This window comes from Asterias rubens, chromosome 9, assembly GCF_902459465.1.
Source record: "Asterias rubens chromosome 9, eAstRub1.3, whole genome shotgun sequence".
Classification (NCBI taxonomy): domain Eukaryota; kingdom Metazoa; phylum Echinodermata; class Asteroidea; order Forcipulatida; family Asteriidae; genus Asterias; species Asterias rubens.
Window position 1 is genome coordinate 7,818,447 of NC_047070.1, and position 21,901 is coordinate 7,840,347.

At 37.5% G+C, this 21,901-nt stretch overlaps 2 protein-coding genes across 2 annotated transcripts in view; both read left to right on the forward strand.

Annotated features, from left to right (window-relative positions):
• Positions 1-5,211, forward strand: part of LOC117294723 (shootin-1-like) — a 70,295-nt gene extending 65,084 nt beyond the window's left edge. The window contains exon 14 of the mRNA XM_033777236.1: positions 4,243-5,211. Within this exon, the coding sequence (XP_033633127.1) occupies positions 4,243-4,687 (445 nt within the window). The 3' untranslated portion in view covers positions 4,688-5,211. The remainder of the gene's footprint in view (positions 1-4,242) is intronic.
• An 8,927-nt stretch (positions 5,212-14,138) lies between these two features.
• On the forward strand, positions 14,139-21,624 carry LOC117294907. Its single transcript, XM_033777455.1, has 6 exons — positions 14,139-14,278; positions 15,922-16,048; positions 16,574-16,806; positions 19,117-19,228; positions 20,379-20,555; positions 21,258-21,624. Exons 2-6 carry the CDS (start codon positions 15,946-15,948, stop codon positions 21,401-21,403), a joined length of 771 nt encoding a protein of 256 aa, XP_033633346.1. The 5' UTR covers positions 14,139-14,278; positions 15,922-15,945; the 3' UTR covers positions 21,404-21,624.
• The last annotated feature ends 277 nt before the right edge of the window (positions 21,625-21,901 follow it).

The following is a 21,901-nucleotide window of genomic DNA, read 5'->3' on the forward strand; positions in this document are numbered from 1 at the left end:
CTAGATTAAAGCATAGAGCAAGGCACTGGACACTATTGGTAATTTCTCAAAATAATTATTAGCATAAAACCTTTCTTGGTGACGAGTAATGGGAGAGGTTGATGGTATAAAACATTGTGAGAAACGGCTCCCTCTGAAGTGACATAGTTTTCGAGAAAGAAGTAATTTTCCACGAATTTGATTTCGAGACCTCAATTTTAGAATTTGAGGTCTCGAAATCAACCATCTAAATGCACACAACTTCGTGTGACAAGGGTGTTTTTTCTATTATTACTATCTCGCAACTTCAACGACCAATAGAGCTAAAATTTTCACAGGTTTGTTATTTTATGCATATGTGGAGATACACCAAGTGAGAAGACTAGTCTTTGACAATTACCAATAGTGTCCACTGTCTTTAAGCTCAGTTGATAGAGCACTGGCACGTTAATCCAGAGGTCATTTTGTTCAAATCCCGCATTAGACAATTTGTCTATTTTCAATCCTAAACATTTAAAAATTTACAGTTCAGTCAGTTTCCCTCGGGGTTTATTATTTGATCTTTGCAATAACAAGTCGCATCCCCTTAAGGTGATCCTCTTGCTGCTGCTTCCCAGGTTGTATCTTAAACTTGGGTGTGATCCCTGGCTATAAGGCAGCTACTGGTTGGATGACTGCTGACTGGCACCCCAAGCAAAGATTTTAACAAACAAAAAAGGGAGATCGCCATCTTTGGGGTAGATTAGCTCAGTTGGTTTGACGTCTGTCATTAATCCAGAGGTCATTGGTTCGAATCCTGTTGTAGTAAATTTTTCTCTGTTCAACTTCAAATCATTCTTTCAAAAGGTAAGCTCATTTTAAACCCTAGTTCACATGATTTTCATAGAGTGTTAGACATCAAATATTACTTAATTTGTATTGGTGTTTGTGCTGAATATATACAAACTTGACAATTTGCATTATTAGCAGGTTGTGGTGATATCTCTGGATCTAATTATAGAGCAGTTCAGGAATTTACAGGGTAAAGTCAAACTATTAAAGAGAACAAGTTGGTAACAACATAACAAGCAGTAAAGATTTATGTTGCCTAGCTTAAAGGCTTGTTACCTGTTTACTGCTAAGCAGGACTTATGTTTGCTTAAAGGGAAGGCACACGTTTGGTAATTACTGAAAACATATATTAATTTAAAAACTTACTTGGTATGGGCATTGGAGAGCTGTTGGTAAGATAAAACATTGTGAGAAACAGCTCCCTCTGAAGTGACGTAGTTTTTGAGAGAGAGGTAATTTCTCACTAAAATATTAAAAGACTTCTAGCTAGAAGTCTTTTATTCCTATCTGAAAGCATACAAATTCGTCCAACAAGGGTGTTTTTTCTTTCATAATTTTCTCGCAACTTCGATGACCAATTGAGCCCAAATTGTCACAGGCTTGTTATTTTATGCTTATGATGGGATACACCAAGTGAGAACACTGGTCTTTGACAGTTTTTTTTAATACCAAACATGTACAGTGCCTTTAACCAATACTTAAGTTAGATTTGATACTTTGCATGGTTTAGGAAGTAGGAAAAGTGATTGGTCGCCAGTTGATAAATCATGTGATTAAAACTACTTCCAATGCCTGGGGTTCCGATGTAGTAAACCCCTTTCACAATATTCTAGCCACTCCCAGCTCCCAGGCTTCGTTTTTGAAAGGGCAAGGGCACCAAGGCATTTTCTCCTTGGTAAAGGGCACCGTATGAGGAAATTATGAATTTCTACTGGAGCATTTCAAGGGCACCAATGCAATGACCCGGGGGATTTGGAGGCAATCTCCAAGTATCAGGCCTGGAGGTAGTAATCGCAACCCAGGTTCATCTCAACACAATTCTCCCAAAAGGAGTTTTAATCGCATGGTTGTCACCCATAAATCTACTCCAATAATTTGCTCAATTTTGTTCACTGACATAAAGACATTAACACTAATGAAACATTTTAGGGCCCAATTTCATAAAGCCTGTAGGCACACAAATTCGCTAAACACAGACAGAATATTGCTTAACAGAAAGAGGTTACCAGCCAAAACCACATTAAGTTTACATTGTTGTGACTGGTGCCCCACTCAATTTTTGCTTAGCAAAGAAATTGTCCCGGCTATTCACTGAGGAATAGAGTAGTGTGAAAAATGCTTTTGATACATTACAGAAAATCTTGACCAACTGGAAGTAGTAAAGGCTCAGGATGATTTATCTTATGTGCAGTACCTAAGAATTACAAAAGCTAACATCACATAGATAATATTTGAAATGGGTAGTGGCTTAAAGGGACACGTTACCTTGGATCAGGCGAGTTAGGCTATGAAAAGGGTTTAAAATCATTTGTTGTAAAATCAATATGGTTAGAAAGATTTTGTTAAAGTAGAATACAATGATCCACACAAATATGCCTCGAAATTGCGTTTTATTTTGCGAACTAACACGTTCGGCCATTTGGTGGAGTCAAAAATTTGACTCCACAAAATAGCGTGCTGTGTTTAGTTCACAACGTATTCAGAAAACCGTGCAATTTCAAGGCATTTTTTGTGTGGATCATTTTTTTCTACTTTTAAAACATCTATCCAACCATATGCATGTTATAACAAACGGTTTCAAGCCCTTTTCGTAGACCAGCTCGAAACCCAAGACAACGTGTCCCTTTATAGGAAAAGATTTTAAAAAACAAGGAGCCTGAGAAGAACAGGCCCAATTTTATGGCTCTGCTTACCGTAAGCAAAGAATCAACGCTTGTGGAAGCAGGGAATTCAGTACTTACCGCAAGCATAATATTTCACGGGTTAGCAGGGAATTTTTGCTTGTGCATACTCCACATACTAGGCATTCTTTGCTTATGCAGTTAGGGCAGAAATTCGGCACTTGCACAGTGTAAGTGGGGAATAGTGATTGTAAGTGCAGAAAATCGGAGGTAAGCAGAGCCATAAAATTGGGCCAAGATTGACAGATGAGTGCTGTATGGCTCTTATTTGCAGTTGAGAAACTGGATTTTGTTAATTGTTTTTATTAACATATTTATAAGGCATATTGCTTGTATAGACGTCTTCTAGCATTAACTGGCTAATTTATGTGAAATATATCATTAAACAAGTTGAATATAGTTTGCTTTTAGTTGAATAATAGATTTACCACTATCTGTAACTAACAAATTTATATCTGAACAAAAACCCCAGTTTGGATCAAATGCTAAGGCCATCACCCATAACAGTTTAATATGTATTTTTATATAATTAGTAAGGGAGATGGCCTTAGCTTTTGATCCAAACCAGACCTTCGTGAAAGGCATTAACAAGTACAAACAAATGGGCAATTCCATGGTCAGTAGCATTACACTTTTCTGTGTCATTTCTTGATCTTGATGCTAGAAGTTCTATGTGAGATATTCTTCCCACCAAGTTTATAGACTGATTTGTACTTGACACCCAAAGGCTTTGAAGTGATGACATTAGAAATGTTGTGGGCTTTGTACTCTGGATGTTATAACGTTGTAAAAAGCGGTCAGTCGCATTACACAAAAAGGACATTGTAATAAACCAACTTGTCACAATGCAAAATTTTCTTTAACCAAAAAGCTTGCGAATGTGTTACTAAATGTAACACACAACTTTTATACATGAGTATCCAACAGGATACTTATAAATGGTCAGCAACTTGATCTTTTAGGTATACATGGCAAAACCATGGTCAGTCGCATTACAGTGTTCCAGTCAATTTAGCCACGCCTACATGGAGCCCAAGCTGAGTTTGGCAAAATTGGGTTCATTCCTTGTCAACAACTAAAAATAAATTGGTTTCATATGTCAGCTATAACTTCTAAGTGGAAATAAAGTTGTGACAAAAACTTGATTTTTTGGTGTCATGTCCTTGTTTGCTTGGAATTGCCCAAATACATGTCCATTTATATCAAAAAGAGGAGCAAAGGATTAAGGAATTAGGTATCCAGAAAAAGCAGGAAAATTGTAATACAAAATATATATATTATGAAGAAAACAGCCTTTAACAGACTAACAAACAAAAGGGATACTTTGTGACGCTAGGATGCAGCAGACATTTCTGATAAATATCCATTGTTCACAAAGTTCTGGGCTCGTAGACACTACTGAGAACAATGGATTAACGTCTGCTGCCACCTAGTGACCAAAAGGTCCCCCGTTGTTAATAAATCTGGATAATTGAATCTGCAGTGGTTTCATCTTGTGCTAACTTTATGATGGTTTTATGTTGTATCGTAGGCTGACGAAAAGCACCAGTTTAGACAGTGGAATGACCACTGAGGAAACACCATTCAAGAAAGACCGTTCGGACACTGCCAGTGTCAAGACATGCCCCGAGATGAGCATCGCCGAAGAGGAAGAAGCCTACTCGGAAATAGCCCCAGACTTGGACAAGAAGTCTGAAATGTCGTACTCTGAATCGGATCCGTCGTTCAAAGGCTCTGCCTCGGAGATCTCGTCGGAATACTCGGAGAAAGACTCTGATATCTCGTCCAATAAAGAGTCGGGAGAACTGGAGGACATTCTCCTTCACGCCAACCCTGCTTACGAGAGCGTGGAGAGCATTCCATTTTCTGAAGAGGGGACGCAGAATGAAGAGATAGACGCCGGGGATTATGAAACATTACGAGTTGGCGTCTTGCAGTCACGGAATGCAGAGACTCTGCCCAGTCCTGTAAATTAAATACCATGATGTACCTGTTTGTAAGTTGAAGAAGACGATTCGTTCCCCTCCTTTTTTGGGGGTAAAACAAAAGAAATACTTGAATTTGGGTAAAACTTGTAAATATTGTCATAACTGGTTTTTATTGTCATTCCTGATTTCTTGCTAACTATTATTAGTCTTGGGGCCGATTTCCGGAAGATCTAAGATGTGTGGTTCAATCATAATTCATGCATGACGATCCAAGGCAGCGTGTTCCTTTAAGATGAATCTTAGTGCTTTGTGAAATCAACCCCTGGATGGTGTGATTTTGAAATTTTGATGTTACCTCACATCTTGTGAATATTCAGTACTCTATATGTTGCTAAATGCTGTAATTCTGTTAGTAAGAAAAAACAACAGTACTTTATAGCAATAAAATTAATTATTGTTAAATTAGTGGGTATGTTGGGGGCCATTCAGAAGAGGCCCTTTCCATGAAATATGTAAATTGCACATTGCGCGTGCGCACCAACATTTTGGTTGGCAATATGAGGGAACATCGCGCTGTTTTGTACACGGCTAATGGCTGCGTGAGGCAGACGGGATTGTGTGTCTGCTTAGTGCACAACTCTATGGCGTTTGCCAACCAATAGGGTCTGTACGCATGCATGAATGTAATTAGCATATTTCATGGGAAAGGTCCATTGTAACAATTTTGATTCTTTTTGCCAAATTGTGGGTGGGTCAAAGTAACTGAAAAGCAAAATCAATTCTTCTAAATAGAAAAAAAAAAATACAAAAAATATATAGGGCCCTAAATGTAAACAAAAACATGGCCTGCTAAATTGTCGACGTCAATTCAAAAAGTACAAGTTGTTTGTTTCAGACATAAAAAAACTACTTCAGAAAAAGTCATCAAAAACTACTGATGTTGGAGATATTTGATCTACAATATCTGGTTCATTTGGGGTCATATAGTTCTATTATAGTTCTATTATACTCTGAAGAAAAAAGTATGACCCCAAATGAACCTCCTTCTAAGGAGAGATTCAATATTTGAAATAATCTCAATTTTATTGGGGTGAAAACAATTTAGTTATAAAAACTAAATGTTTGAACACTGACTATTTTGAATGGCCCCTTAATAATTTGTACAGTTCTTTTGTCATGATTTGTACTATTAAATAAGGTTTATCCGAATTGTTAAGCATTTTGTTTCCAACTAGGAAAAACCCTTAACTCAAAGATGATTGAATATGGCCTTTGAATTTTTGTCTATTAGCAAATATAAAACGAAATGCCTTAAAAAACCTTTTAAAAAAAAACCAATTGTTATTAGGAAAAACAGCCTAGGTTTAAGATTAAGTTACAACTTTTGTTAATGGAACCACTGCTACTGATAACAGATGTTCAATGAAATCGATAGTAATTTGTAAGAATGTATGGGACACGCTTTTAAAAATTTCCATTTTGGAGGCCTTATTTCTGTATCTCAGAAAAAGTACAGAGTGAAAAAAGTAAATTATTTTAAAAATGATGCTGAAGAACACAATGATAGAACACAAGGATTTTAAGTCATTTTGTAAAGTCATCATCTAAATTGTTCTTGTACAAAATCAATCTTAAACATTCCTACTCACAATTTTGATGAACAAAGCGCTTGCTAATGGCCAGTGTTCGACCATGTTTCATCACCCCCAAAAAGTAGTATTCTTGGAATTTTTTTGAAGGGCCGCACCTGTATCTTCAGGCCATCGTGTACGTATCTTAGAGCAAGTTCGAGTGGGCACATTTAGTTGACCCGTGGTTGACAACTGACCAGCAACGTACATGCGCAGTGACGCACTCACTAGAACGACTCATTTGGAAGTCTAGTCAACCTTCCGCCTTTTTCGCTTAAGTGTCACTGGTTCCCCTCTGCGCTTTACACATGTTAGAAAGGAACATGCTGTTGGTACCAGTGAAGAAACCATGGGCTCGAGGCTGGTTCAAAATGGTCGACCACAGCAGTCAACCAATGGTCGACCATCCTGGGTTCAAGTGCAAATATTTAGCCTTCAGTTAACCATTGTGCACACTCGAACTTGCTGTTACACGCGCAGGGCACTCCAGCATAGTTGCACTCCTGTGTTGGTATAGACATGTGGCGACAGTATGGAGGGTCTGGACGGATTACAGTCGTAGTTGATTTTGAGAATACTTTGCTTTAACTACCATTATGGTGTTTTTTTTATATAAAGCATCTTTGGCCAACTTTTTCATGAAATTTGCTCGGTGTATGCATGTTACATTTGCCTTGTTATGTAATTTTTCTATCTTAAGTCGCCCTCAGGTCGACTTTTTTTTCAGGATGATGCCTCGCTGAGAAATTGAAGTTAAGCCCCGCTAACTGTCTGCTTGATCCTGATGTGTGTGGCGTCGCACTGCAAGCAAAATGGAGCTCAATCTGAGGGTGGCTTAATTAATTGTAAATAAAGTGTATGTCTGGTCGTTGTGGTGATTGTGGAAATCCTGTGATTTACTGTAAAAAAACAAAACAAGTTCCCTATCGAAAGGATGTAGGATTTATTTTTGTAGCGCACCAGAATATCCGCAATTTATAAATAGCAAATAAAATCCGATATAATCTAAGGGAATAGCGCCACCTCTTGACTCGATCTCTGGTTCCGAAAACCTTTGTGAGAATCAAGCTCCAAAAAGGTGCTAACCATCTTTTTAAATCTTGTAATTTTGAATGTATTGATTTATTGATAAATAGTTGGTTTGGTTTATGTTAGGAATTTGAGAGCCATGTGTTCATCAAACTTGGCCATTAAAATGCAAAAATTTATAAAATAAAAAAATGAAACTGTTTCATGAAGGATTTACATTCCAAATCTGATGCCTTTAAGGTCAGCTTTTACAAAAGCTTAAAGGAAACTGTGTTCTTTAATAAATAAATCAATCAATCAATCAATTACAATGTTTCGCTTAGGATGTACTTTCCAAATCGGATGCCTTTAAAGTCAGTATTAAACACTAACAAATCTAAAAGGAAACTACGTTTTTTGCGTGACTATTTTTTTGTTTTACTTTTTCTTTTCTTTTTTACTTACTTTTTTAGGATGAGAAATTGACCCCCCCCCCCCTGTTGAGATTATCATTATTTTAAATTAATAAGTATAAATGTACATTCTCTGTTAAAGCCATTGGACACTTTCGGTAAACAGTATTGTCCAAAGGCCCACACTGCGTGTATCACAACTGATATAAAAAATAACAAACCTGTGAAAATTTAGGCTCAATTGGTCATCGGAGTCGGGAGAAAAAAACCGGGAAAACCCACTCTTGTTTCCGCGCGTTTCGCCATGTCATGACATGTGTTTAAAATAAATCCGTAATTCTCGATATCGAGAATTGATAATTGTTTTAATGTTTTCTCGAAAAGTAAAGCATTTCATGGAATAATATTTCAAGAGAAGTCTTTCACCATTACCTTCTGTAAACCCTTTAAGTTATTTGTAAATCTGTGAACTTTTTTTTTTTTTTTTTCTGTGCCGAAAGTGTATAATGGCTTAAAAAGGATTTTGGTCATCCAGGAAAAACATGTTTTCACCGAAGATCTTGTATAGCAGCACAAAATCACAAATATAGTCAAGTGTATTCAAGTGTTGATGTTTGTGATGGAAACATAGAAAAATGATTCATGATTTGGAAATAATTATTCTCAAGCCCGGAATTTCATCTTTGAGTTTGTTGAAAAGTCAATTAGAAACATTTGAAGGGGCATCCCAAAACCAGGGGCAACGAAGGCTACGGTCCCAGTGGCCTGTATTCTGTTCTGGTTTTGGAAGTATTTGTAAATCTACTCCAGAGGCAATTTTCTAATATGGGGGTATTTGTATCTTATAATAATAATATACACTGTACATATCCCTCATTGGAATCTAGATTGGGAAATATACATTGCTAGACTAACACCTTATTTAGAAGTATTACTTATATTGCAGATAGCAGATATATCTTCTATTCTGGGACATGTTGTATCCCGATTGGGAGATATGTTTATTTGGAGACATATTTTCCTATTTGGGATAGGTTTTTTTTCTCACTGTGAGACTTATAGTTAGATAACATTTTCCTGATTAGGGATCAAACATCTCCTATTTTGAAACATCTTTAGGCCAAGAAAAAAGAGAAACATGTTTAGTGCCCCGCCCGCTGCCTTTTTACAGGCCGCCTCCCTTTTTTTTTGCACATTTTTAAAATTATTTTTTTATGCACATTTTTAAATAGGGTCATTTTAAATGATCTCAGCAAAAACAATCTGAATGTCTTGTCTGAATGCCTCGACTAAATTGTTTCATTTAAGTTTTGTGTATTTCAGCATTAGAAAAAACAATGGATATTTGACATTTTAACAAAGAATGGCGGCCATCTTGAAATAAAAAATGAAAAATAAAAAGCCCCTCTTCCTCCTTTTTTTGAAAAACCCGGATGTGAAACATGTTTTTGTTTTTTTTCTCGGCCTTATATCCCGATTTTGAGATATGTTTCCCTCATCTTTAAATATATTTATTCTGATTTGGAGATAGATTGGGCCTAGGCCTATATTTCCTATTTCAAGAAAATTTTGTTTGGATTTTGAGATAGTTCCTATTTCTAGATTCCCTAATTTTGGGGTAGTTGTACCTTGATTGAAATATTAGTACATTCTGAAGTTGCCTAAACATTTATACTCCAAATTATCCCTTGTCAACTTTACAAGCTGTAGACAAAACTAAGTAGCTAATATCAATAACTTGATGTCGGAAGGTGGACAAACAGATGTCAATAAGCCATTTGCATGTTATATTTGAATATTGTCTGACCGTAGAGACAGTTGTCATGTCACTTATTATAGGGCAAGCTTTTGGGTAGTTACGTAAGAGACGGTGAACACCCATACACGATTCTGAATGGATGTGTATGGGACAATGGTACCAGGGGTGGATTTCACAAAGGTAGTCCTAACTTAGGACTAGTCCGAGGCAATGCTAAGAGATAGGACCAGTCCTAAGTTAGGGTGAGTTACTGGTCCTAACTTATGACTGGGGCTATCTCTTAGCATTGCCTGGAACTAGTCCTAAGTTAGGACTACCTTTGTGAAATCCACCCCAGGGTCTGCTCATCTGGAAGTTGCTATGCAAAGGCTTGCCCGAGCCATTTGACATTATTACAGCAACTCTCTCTTTAGTCTGAGGAATTCAAATTTCAAATTTAACTTGCTAGTGGCTTATGAGTAGTACTATAAGTGTTTTAATTTATGAAATATTTGATTGACGAACTGGTAGCAATTTGAAGTGTGACACGTTATTCACTATAAACTGCATGAACTATGTTGCTGTAATAAAAGGGAAGTACTTATGCATTGAAATCTTTTGATAATTAATAACAAAAACAGTTCTAGATGATTTTTCATTAGTTTTTTGTAAAAACATTTTCTCAATTATATTCCTTTCCTACTTTCTCCTTTAAGCTTTCTCAATTTATATAACTGAATGATTTATATCTTATCCTTAATTATTATTCAGATGAAAGTTCAAAGAGAAGGAAATTTTTTGTACCATGGTTAAAGCGCCTTTTTGAAGTCAGTAAAACAAATCTGTTATTAATGTTAGTGTATTTATTGAAGAAGATACACGTTAATTAACTCTTCTTCTGCTAATACACATAAAATGTGTCCTTATAATGCCTGACGTACTAGTCTCATCTGCGCTTTACAAAAATAACAGCTCGATTACGTTTTTATTTTAGCCATGGGTAGAGTTGGGAGATATAGATGATGGTTTTCTTGTGATAAATGAGAAGAAAACGGTTTATCTAGATTTGTTTAAATTCATCAAATGAGAATAATGAGTTTTCTTGGTTGTGATTGGTAACAATTATGTACTATTGACCTTTATCACGGTGCGGCAATCTTGAATTTCTCCCATTGATACCAAACCGAGGCAGAAAGAACAAAATAGTCTGGTTACTAATTGCAAAATGATTATTAGCATTCACTTTTGTTATTCGATACGAGGCACATGACCAAGATGGAGGCAGCATGATAAAGGATATTAGCATTGGCTTTTAAAGTCGCACCTCATTACAAAATGTGGGTTTTTGACTGTATTTAATATTGCGGCTATAAACTTTGGCTAAAATGGGGCCTAGCTGATGAAGATTAGGGAACTTTTATAGAGCTGCTAAAGCATAAAATGACATCAAAATTAAGCTGATCTAAAACATGGTTGTCATAATTTCAAATGCTTAAACTGACCAACTGGACATCACTATTTTAAACTATTATTCCAAATATGTTTAGCAACCAACATTTTCCAAATAGTTTTAGCTTTGATCCAACTGTCCTTTTTTTCCCAAGTGGATTGAAAATGCACAAGAAAAGGTACTGTGTTTTAGTGTTAATCTAGAACTTAAAAATAGCTGTTGGACTAGTTGAAGATTCAAATTTGAATTACAGTTTTGGAAGGGCTTCTTTGAGCATTTTTATAGAATGGTTTTTGGACTGGCCAAAATATGTCTTATTATGGCAAGTATTCAAGAAAAAAGGTCTTCCAAATTGATGCTCTTAGCTAGTTTTGTATGGACTCTTTGCACTTGAAACATTAAAGAACGACTGAGAATTGAGTAGTTTAGAAGTGTTGGTCAAAGTGTATAAAAAACCCTGAAAGGATCGAGGCAAACAATTGTATTGTATAGCCGCCATTTTGTCATGTTCCCTGTGTTCATATACAACCAAGAGTACTGATTCCTACTCTTTGAAAAGGGTATCGGACTTTGTTTTCCCTTGAAGCTGAATTTGTTTGAATTTCATAGAGCTGCTTAAACAGAAAATGTTCCTTTACAACTTTCTGTTTAGCAAAAAACACAACCCAAAACAGGGTACCAGTCACATGATACCAGTCAAATGATTGTTCAAATGATTGTTCTTATTCTGTTAAGCATGCTGTTGTGCTTAGTTAATGCTTAGCAGCTCAATGAAACTTGCCCCTGGTCTAAATTAGAGACAGAGAAAATGGCCGCCACATGATCAAGGTCTTTTATTTACCAACCTAGTTTCGTCATAAATTTTAATGACGCAACAACTTTACCCTTCGGCATTCCATTTCATACTTTTTTTATTGTGTTTTTTAAAGATGATGGTATAGTACTTGTATATAAATATATACATACACTTCATAACCTTGGTTGAATTTGTAGGATTTATTTTGCAACTTTGTTTTGATACTGAGCATAATTCTAAATTTGTTTAACTATTGCATGATTGTGTTAAGTGTCTTCAAGAAGATGTTGTTTTAGGGAGTGTATCGTGTCACATGTAGTTTGCCAAGGGTTCTTTATTGTGGTTTAAAATGCGCAAAGTATGTGCAGAGTTGTGTCAAGCCCGGTTCATACTTCCTTCAAAAGCGAATGTTTCGCTGGAGTTGAGCACAAGTAAACTTATGCAAATTATTCATTGTGAATTTGAGACTTTAAAATTCGTATCGCATTCGCATTCACAGGAAGTATGAACCTGGCTTTAGACAAAGTAAAAGGTAGGGTCATAATTTGGTCAACAAAACGAAATAATGTAAATTTTATCAGAAAGTCTACTTGTTATAAAGATGGTACCTAATACTAGTATTAAGCATCCTGAACCATTATTTTCCATTAAAGGCAGTGGACACTATTGGTAATTACTCAAAATAATTATTGGCATAAAACCTTTCTCGGTGACCAGTAATGGGGAGAGGTTGATGGTATAAAACATTGTGAGAAATGGCTCCCTCTGAAGTGCCATAGTTTTCGAGAGAGAAGTCATTTTCCACGAATTTGATTTTGAGACCTCAAGTTTAGAACCTGAGGTCTCGAAATCAACTATCTAAACGCACACAACTTCGTGTGACTAGGGTATTTTTTCTTTCATTATTATCTCGCAACTACGATGACCGATTGGGCTCAAATTTTCACAGGTTTGTTATTTTATGCATCTGTTGAGATACACCAAATGTGAAGGCTAGTCTTTGACAATTACCAATAGTGTCCACTACCTTTAAGCATCCTGAACCAGTATTTTCCACTAAAGTGCCCTCACTGTAACCCTCCCTTTAAAGGCAGTGGACACTATCGGTTATTGTCAAAGACTACAGTTGGTGTATCTCAACGTTTGCATAAAATAACAAACCTGTGAAAATTTGAGCTCAATCGGTCGTCAAATGTGTGAGATAATAATGAAAGAAAAAAACACCCTGGTCACACGAAGTTGTGTGCTTTCAGATGCTTGATTTCGAGACCTGAAATTCTAAATCTGAGGTCTCGAAATCAAATTCGTGAAAAATTACTTCTTTCTCAAAAACTACGTCACTTCAGAGGGAGCTGTTTCTCACAATGTTTTATACTATCAACCTCTCCCCATTACTCGTTACCAAGTGAGGTTTTATGCTGATAATTATTTTGAGTAATTACCAATAGTGTCCACTGCCTTTAAATCCTTTTCCTGTCAGGTTCTAAGGTTTTTTTAATAGTTCGTTTGTGTGTAAAATAGGACCAATTCTTTTATTTTAAAACAAATGAGATTGACAATGTACTCTTATTTAGCTTTGTAAAGGCGTCTATTTGAATGCAATTTCATCAACAACAAATATTAATTTATCTACAAAGTTTTTAAACCAAGTCATAACTGATCATGTTGACATAATAACTGATTATTTAAAAAAAAAGTGACAACAAATTCCAATGATGATGTACAAATGAATGAAAAGATTGTAAATAACAGCTAATAAAAACCATAACACGATAACATAAAAATGTGTTTCTGTTTGCTTTCTTCAAAGATTATTGAGAACATTTCTCTTGAATAGAATTTCTCGAGGGTATCAAACTTCCCAAGAAATTACCAACTTTGGTTTTTGTAAAGTTGCAAGGTACAAGTAAAGAACAAATTGCCTGCTCACTTTTGCACTTCACAGTATACTTCCACATGTGAGGAAAGTACTTGTATAGGAAGAAGAAGAAGAGATGTGTACACCCCTTTCCTTACAAAAAAATATATATTTATGGGAGAAATGCCTATAGCTATGGATTTCTTATAGATCTTTCGTCACTTCTCTTTGTAAGGGCTAGGCTTACTGGTAGTTTTAAGTTGGCCTAATTTTTGTCAAAGACTTTTTTCCCAAAGAAAAAATACAAATGTTGGGGGTCAAAATAGGCCATAAAACACAACTTTACTTTATTGCAACAACATTATTTACAAATAATTCTAGACTCTACTAGGGTCGAAATGTCATGCCTTTATTATTCCTTTTTTTTATTAAAAAAATTATACCATTGGTTGATAGCAGTTTGCATGCACTACCTCCATGATCAAACTAAAAAGAATATTAAAAGTATTTTGCTTTCTGTCTAGCGCCATCAACGTCGACGTGTAGAAGATACTTTTTCTGTAATTTGATTGGTTGAAATCGTTCCGCATAATCGCGTGCGGGATTCTCAAAAGATGTTTTGATGTTTTTCGATATTGAGTGTTTTGCAAGGACAACTTTGGAGTCTCTTCCTTCATCTGTTTGGCAGATTCTTTTGAGGAGTAAACATAATTTTAAGAAATAAGACAGTTCAAATTTCTTTGAGGTATGTATTTTGCGTTATGACTTTACTACTTACGTGTTTTCATCATCAAAACTGTCGGTGTTTTCATAGAAATTCACGTCATGAATTATTTTGACCACAGTCCCACACTGTGGGGTAGGGCAGAGTCACGTATTTCCGACACTTACCGAAAAATTAAAACCCCAGTTTGATTCGGTCGTGTGATTGACCTTATTAAAACATTCTTTCCTTTGCTTGAATCCTTTCTTGCGGTTTTCACACATTATGGCAACACTCAACATACGTCTGGATACTTTGTTGTCCATTCTGATTCATTGGAGTTTGTACAGTGTCAGTTGTTGGGAAAGTTTGAGGTGTACTGTGTAAAAAAAGGCATTTTTGTGGCCAACTCTCGGAATCAGATCTGAGGTAGGGCGATGGAAAAGTTGAAGATGCACTCCCAACGAACGGGTCGGCGGATTACTTTAAACATGGAGTCTACCTCCATGCTTTAATAAACATGTCACTTGCTAGTACTTCTAGAAACTATAACTATATTTATAATAAGGCTCTAGTTTCTAGAAGTAACTTGCTAGTTCGTTGCGATGAATGTCGGTCACTTTATACCCAAGTCACTTCGTATCCAAGTCACTTCGTACCCAAGCCACTTCGTACCCAAGCCACTTCGTACCCGAGCCACTTCGTACCCAAGCCACTTCGTACCCAAGCCACTTCGTACCCAAGTCACTTCGTACCCAAGCCACTTCGTACCCAAGTCACTTCGTACCCAAGTCACTTCGTACCCAAGTCACTTCGTACCCAAGCCACTTCGTACCCAAGGCACTTCGTACCCAAGTCACTTCGTACCCAAGTCACGTCATACGTGAATGAATTGGGTACGGTTGTTGAGACCACGGAGTTGAAACGATTGAAAAGAACCTTCGTTTTGTTTTTTCAAATAAAAGTTTGGGATCGTTTTTGTTATCAGCACTGTTTATCAGTAAATAAAACATTCACTTTTTAGGAGAGTTAAAAAAAACGTAGTAATTTACGGAGGAAAAGCTCGCGTAAAATATGCCCTCAATGCATGCCATTCTCCGTCGGACAAGTAGAAAAACGGAGCCCATGGCTCCATGAGAAAATCGCATCAAAGTGAAGAACATTAATTCACCAATAATATTATAATAACTGGACACTTTATTTTTACAGGAACATTTATTCTGATCTTCCTGCAAGTTGTTTTTAGTTACCATGAAATATAACCAGTGTCGTTGTCCACATGAAAGAAAATATTGAAGGCCGGCCACTTCTGCCACGGTCAGACAATTGGGGTACGAAGTGACTCGGGTACGAAATGACTTGGGTACGAAGTGACTTGGGTACGACAATTTGGGTATGAAGTGACTTGGGTACGAAGTGACTTTGGTTCGAAGTGACCGACATCGGTTGCGATAACGTAACCCTCCTGCCGACGGCGGAGCCGGAGGACCCTCCTGCCTTTGGCAGGAGAGTTACGTTATCGCAACTAGCACTGAACTAAATGGAGGCCAAAAATGTTGGACTCCTTTAAGGTTCACAGGGGAGTCTTTTTGGGGGTCATTATCAAAGTATGAAATGACCTTTAAACAATCTCCTTTTTTTTCTTACAGCTAACCAACCTCACAATCTCCTTTTTTTTCTTACAGTTTAGTGAACCTTCAATCGTCAGCATGACTTCTCACCTTGTACAAGCCTACGTGGATAAGGAAAATACTACCAGCCTTGCTGGAAACAGTAACAAAAATCGCATCAGCTCTTTAGCTGGAAGGCAAGGTATTTGATAAAGGACTTTTACTTTTGTCATCTCTAATGACAAAATTTACTAGAACATTCAAGGTTCACCAAGGCAAGTGTCACTAGGGGTTATGGAGGCAATTTCCTCCATAGTTCAGATAATCATCACCCTTGAAATACCCAATGACTGTCGAGGGTAAAAGGTTCTTCTCAACGACCATTAATAGGAGGAATGAGTTATTTTTGCAACTATTGCCTCCAGTTCAGCCTCGGTACCATGGACTGAAAATCAATGCTGATTTGCTAACCAAAAGTTTTTGCTCTGCGCCACGCTTGTTAAAAACTTACTAGCGCTTTAGGTCGCTTGTCGGGCACTTAATATGCGCATGTCAAAATTTTAACCTCAAATCAGTCATGTTTTTACATGTTCACCCTGAACTGCTTACAGTAAGACTTATCACCAGATGAAAAAAGAATGTGAGGGGACCAGTTGCTGTCTGACTGTTACAATTGTTATCAAATACATTCATGTCAACTGACATTTTTGATGTGTTTTGTTATCAGCTGTGAAGACATTCAGTGTCGGTGAGTCCCCGATGGTCACCCCAAGGAGAGCCCTAGGAAACCTCAGCAACGACGCAGCTCGTCTATCCGGCATGAACACGAGCCAGAAGAAACCACTCAAGTCTGCCAGTGGTGGCGGTGGTAATAGAGTCTTCAAGAAACCACTCGGCTCCCAGGCTAAGACACCCGGGTTATCACTCAGGAAACCCAACATAGCTGCTCCTTCTGCTCAGGTATGTTAAAGAAGATAATCATCGTAAACTTAAGAAGATCATCTTAACTAATAGGATTCATCGTCGGACTTTGATTTTCAAGTTTATTGAGAATTTTGTGAGTGAGGATTGTTGTTACAAAATTTTAAAAATCTGCAATGCCAGCTTGGTCAAATTTTTCAGATTTCTGGTAAATTTTTTGGGGTGATTTTATGATTCAAAATGATACAGAACAGACTACTGATGACATTTTATCAGTGCAGACTGGGTATAGCCTACAACAAAAATTTTGAGATTTACAGAGACTTTTGTGAGTTTAGTCGAAAACAAAAAAAATCTGTCATACCGGTGTCACAGTCTCAGATGTCTGGTGTGCTCAAAGTTCAGGGTGATGTCACCGGGCATTTCGGCAAGCTGCAGTCACAGTCCCAGATGTCCGGCGAGCCAAGCTTTTCGGATGACGTAGCCGGGCATTTCAACATGGTGTCGTTGCGGGCGTGAGTCTCCTGTGCTCTGCTGCCGCCGCAAATAAATCTCTGAAACCTTTGTTTGTTAACGTACGAGTGCTTTTTCACCTGGCAAAGCACAACCCTCCTCTGGCTTTCAGAAGAACCTTCTTTGTAATTCACGCTAATCAAATACTCGATTATGTGGTTGCTTTTGCACAATACTGCAGTATACTGTTGTAGCCCTCCACTTGTTCATCACACGATATAAATTTTCAGATTTGGGGTCAAAACTTTGCTGGTGATTTTTTGGTTCAAAATGACACGGATTGGATTACAGAAGACATTTTGTCAGTGCGGAAAAGGTATACAACCGTTATTTTGAGATTAATTGAGAATTTTGTGCGTTTGGATTTTTTGTCGCAAATTTAAAAGAACGTCATGCCGGCATTGGAAAATTTTCAGATTTGGTGTCAAAAATAATTCTGGTGATTTAATGGTTCCAAATGATACACAACAGACTATTGAAGACATTTTTTCAGTGCGGAAAAGGTATACAACCATTATTTTGAGATTAATTGGGAATTTGTGAGTTTGGATTTTTGTCAAAATTTTGTGAGTTTGGATTTTTGTCAAAATTTTAAAAATCTGTCATGCTTGGCATGGTCAAATTTTTCAGATTTGGGGTCAAAAAAAATTTGGTGATTTTATGGTTCCAAATGATACAGAACAGTCTGCTGAAGACATTTATTAGTGAGAAATAGGTATACAACCATTATTTTGAGATTTATTGAGAATTTTGAGAGTTTGGATTTTGGTCGAAAATTTATAAAATCTGCCATGCCAGTATGGTCAACTTTTCAGATTTGGTGTCCAAAATAATTCTGGTGTTTTTATGGTTCCAAATGATATAGAACAGACTACTATTTACATTTTATCAGTGTGGACTGAGTTTGGATTTTTGGTCGAAAATTAAAAAAATTCTTCCATGCAGGCATATGGTCAAATTTTTTGATTTGGGGTCAACAATTTTCTGGTGATTTTATGGTTTGAAATGATACAGATCGGCAGACATTTTATCAGTGCGGAACAACCATAATTTTCAGATTTATTGAAAATTTTGTGCGTTTGGATTTTTGGTATTAAAAGATTTAAAAAATCTGCCATGCCGACATGGTCAAATTTTCAGATTTGGGGTCAAAACTTTTCCAAATGAGACAGAACGGACTACTGGCAAAGACATTTTGTCAGTGCAGAATATACAACCAACATTTTGAGATTTATTGACAATTTGATGAGTTTGGATTTCTGGCCCAAAATATAAAAAAATCTGCCACGTCATCGGAATGGTCAAATTTTCAGATTTGGGTCAAAATTTTTCTGGTGACCTTATGGTTCATATTGATACAGAATGGACTACTGAAGTAATTTTGTCAGTGCGGAATAGGTATATAAACAACATTTTGAGATTTCTTGAGAGTTGTGTGAGTTTGGATTTTTGGTCCAAAATTTAAAAAATCTGCCATGCGATTGAGATTTATTGAGAATTTTGCGGACAGTTGTTCTATCATACAAACATGTTTAAATGAAGGCAGTTGAATAGTCCTGTAGCCTGGTCAGTGTACTGGTGTAATTAATTAGAATAAGTTCAGGTAAGAATTAAAACTTTGCATGGTGGAAGTTTATTAAGGTCTTCTCCTGAATATCAGAGCATTCTGATTGAAACGTTGAGTTGTCGACCAATGGTTCGGTTGTTTTTAGAACCAACAATACTCAAATAGGATTTGAATTGAACTTCTTGTAGATGCCAACTCTCAGACACCATGCTACAACAAAATTGAATATTAAATCCAACAATGATTGTGGTTTGAATTGTTTCCCGCAGACCGCACCCAAACCCAAGCTGAAACATCCGATATTAACAGCGTCCAGCAGCCTTCTGAGACCAACAGAAGTCTACCCAGATGTAGAGACCATGCATGTATACCAAGACAAAGGTAGGTGGAAGGACAATGGAGGCGTTTTCATTATCTCATTTCATTTATTAACACTGGTTGTTAAACCAAGGACTCTCATAAAAGCAAACTTAAACGCTGTACTTCCCAAGAACCCAATGGAGAGAAGACAATGGAAGAAGTTTTAGATGTGGGGGAGGAAACCACAGAGAATAATTCCAGGGAATCCCCACGCAGTATTAAAGGTATGGACTGAAAACCCAATCCATAGTGTGCCCCCAGCAGTGTTGTAGCCACGGTGGGCGGTAATGGGCGGACTCTCAATTTTTGCCCAGCACTCTTGAGAAAAATACATTATGCTGCCCAGCACCGATTTTAAATATTGTCCACTTTGCATTGGTCTGAGACACAGCTAATGATAAGGAGTGAGAAAGAACACTATCCAAAGGCCATTCAACTTATTGCATGGCCCCATGACACAAACAGTTTTGAAACCTGGCCCCACTTTTAGCAATAATGGCCCATAATTAAACATGAATAATTTGGTTGATCTCCTTGCCCCTCGGTAGACTTCCAGCAACATTTGATTTATTGCCCACCACTAAATTTGGTCTAGCTACAACCCTGGCCCCCAGTTGGATTTGAACCCGGTCCCATACTAATCCGACTGCTGATTAATTCTGGTTGTGAAGCCAAGGACTCTCAGAAAACTTTGTTTCAAGAGCTCCTCTGAGAGAGGTTTGTGGTTGGATTTCTCATAGTCTTCTGCCGACTCATGGCGCAGTAGTTAGGGCTTGAATTTGTGGTCAAATCCACAAGACCACAGGTCGACCCAAATAGTTTTTGGTTACAGAAAGGTGAACCGTACATAACATTTACATTAGGTTTCGGCTCTTGAAAAGATCTACATCTGAAACCAAGGTGCTCCCGAGTCATTCAGAATGACTGCAACAGTCGATCTTCCGTCTTCTAGCGCGCCAAGTCGCTCCTAACTGTTCAAGACGTCAAATTTTTCATGTACTTCATTCAGAATTTGGTTTGACGCGACTCTGGAGCACCTGCCTGAAACGTGTGAAAAGTTTTATATGAACATTGAAATGTAAAAGGCATTTTCTTCTTGGAGATTGCCTGGAACTGGTTACCTTGTGTGACATGGCCCTGACATATTGACTGTCTTATTGTCACGTTACAGAAGAGTTTGAGCCGGTACCCCAAGAGGACTGTCTGAGTTCCTGCTTGGATAGACTTGCATCCCTGAGGGTTCCCTCCATGCCACACACACGGACAACTCTACCACACGGCAAACACACAGACTTCTCATCCCTACAGCTGGAGTCCAATGACAGATTGAGCCACAACACCATGCTAGGTAAGAAAATATTCTAGATTTTAAGACCAAGGCGTTTGTTTTTAAAACACCCCAGCGAAGGTTGCAACGCTTTTTCAAATAATCTTCCAATGTAAACTCATCTCAAGACAGGAATTTGCACCGGTGCGATGTAAAAAAAAAAATATGTGATCAGGGCCCAATTTCATAAAGCTTTGAAGCAGAAAATAATTTGTTTTCTAAGCAAAAAAATAGGGGGGCACCAGTTGCAACTATTCAAACGTTATGGAATTTTGGCTGGTCCCCAGTTTCCGTTAAAGGCACTGAACACCTTTGGCAATTGTCAAAGACCAGTATTCTCACTTGCTCAATTGGTGGTCGAAGTTGCAAGAAAATGATGAAAGAAAAAAACACCCTTGTTGGACGAATTTGTGTGCTTTCAGATAGGAATAAAAGACTTCTAGCTAGAAGTCTTTTAATATTTTAGTGAGAAAATTACCTCTTTCTCAAAAACTACGTTACTTCAGAGGGAGTCGTTTCCCACAATGTTTTATACTATCAGCAGCTCTCCAATGCTCGTTACCAAGTCAGTTTTTAAGTTAATATTTGTTTTGAGTACTTACCAAACATGTACCTTCCCTTTAGGCAAGATTATTCTGTGCTCAGCAAGTTTTAATGCTACCAGGCTTTATGAAATTTGGCTCTGCATAGCGATAATGAACTTTGATTTTATTGTTTGCCTAGATTTCTCATCGAACAGCTTTGATGTGAACCTTCCGATAGACCTGAACTCCTGCCTTGACTTGCCTCCGTTAGACACAGTGTCCTTCATGGATATCAACAGCTTCAAACTGTGGGATGAGCAGAGCACTGACTTTACCACTCAGTAGCTCAGGATACAAGTAAGAAACAATCTCAATCATGCGTTGAAGCAGTTGTAGGGTATGCCCTGAACTTTTTCAGTAACGAGCCAGCACGACAAGATGGCTTTTCACTGGTCTCCTAGCTTCTCTCTGGGACAGGTCTGTATGCTTCCTTATAAAAAAAACGAAGGAAGGGCACCAAGGAATTTTCTCCTTGATAAAGGGCACCGTATGAGGAAATTGTACACCCTATAAGGATATTTCTTCGGGGGGGGGGGGGGGGGGGGGGCATGGAGGCAATCGCCTTCGTGGAGTATGAGGCCTGCTGGAACTTTATCTAACTGTTTAACTCATTTGCACGGGACCCAGTATAAACCATACAAATAATCAGTGCAGTCAGGGGTTTACTGTAGCATTTGGAAGCAATGAACTAAACTGGTAGGAACACTTGAACTTAACTTGGACTTGTTCCCTGAAGTTAAAGCTAACATTTTGCCAACGGACCACTGTTTAGGGAGAAATGCA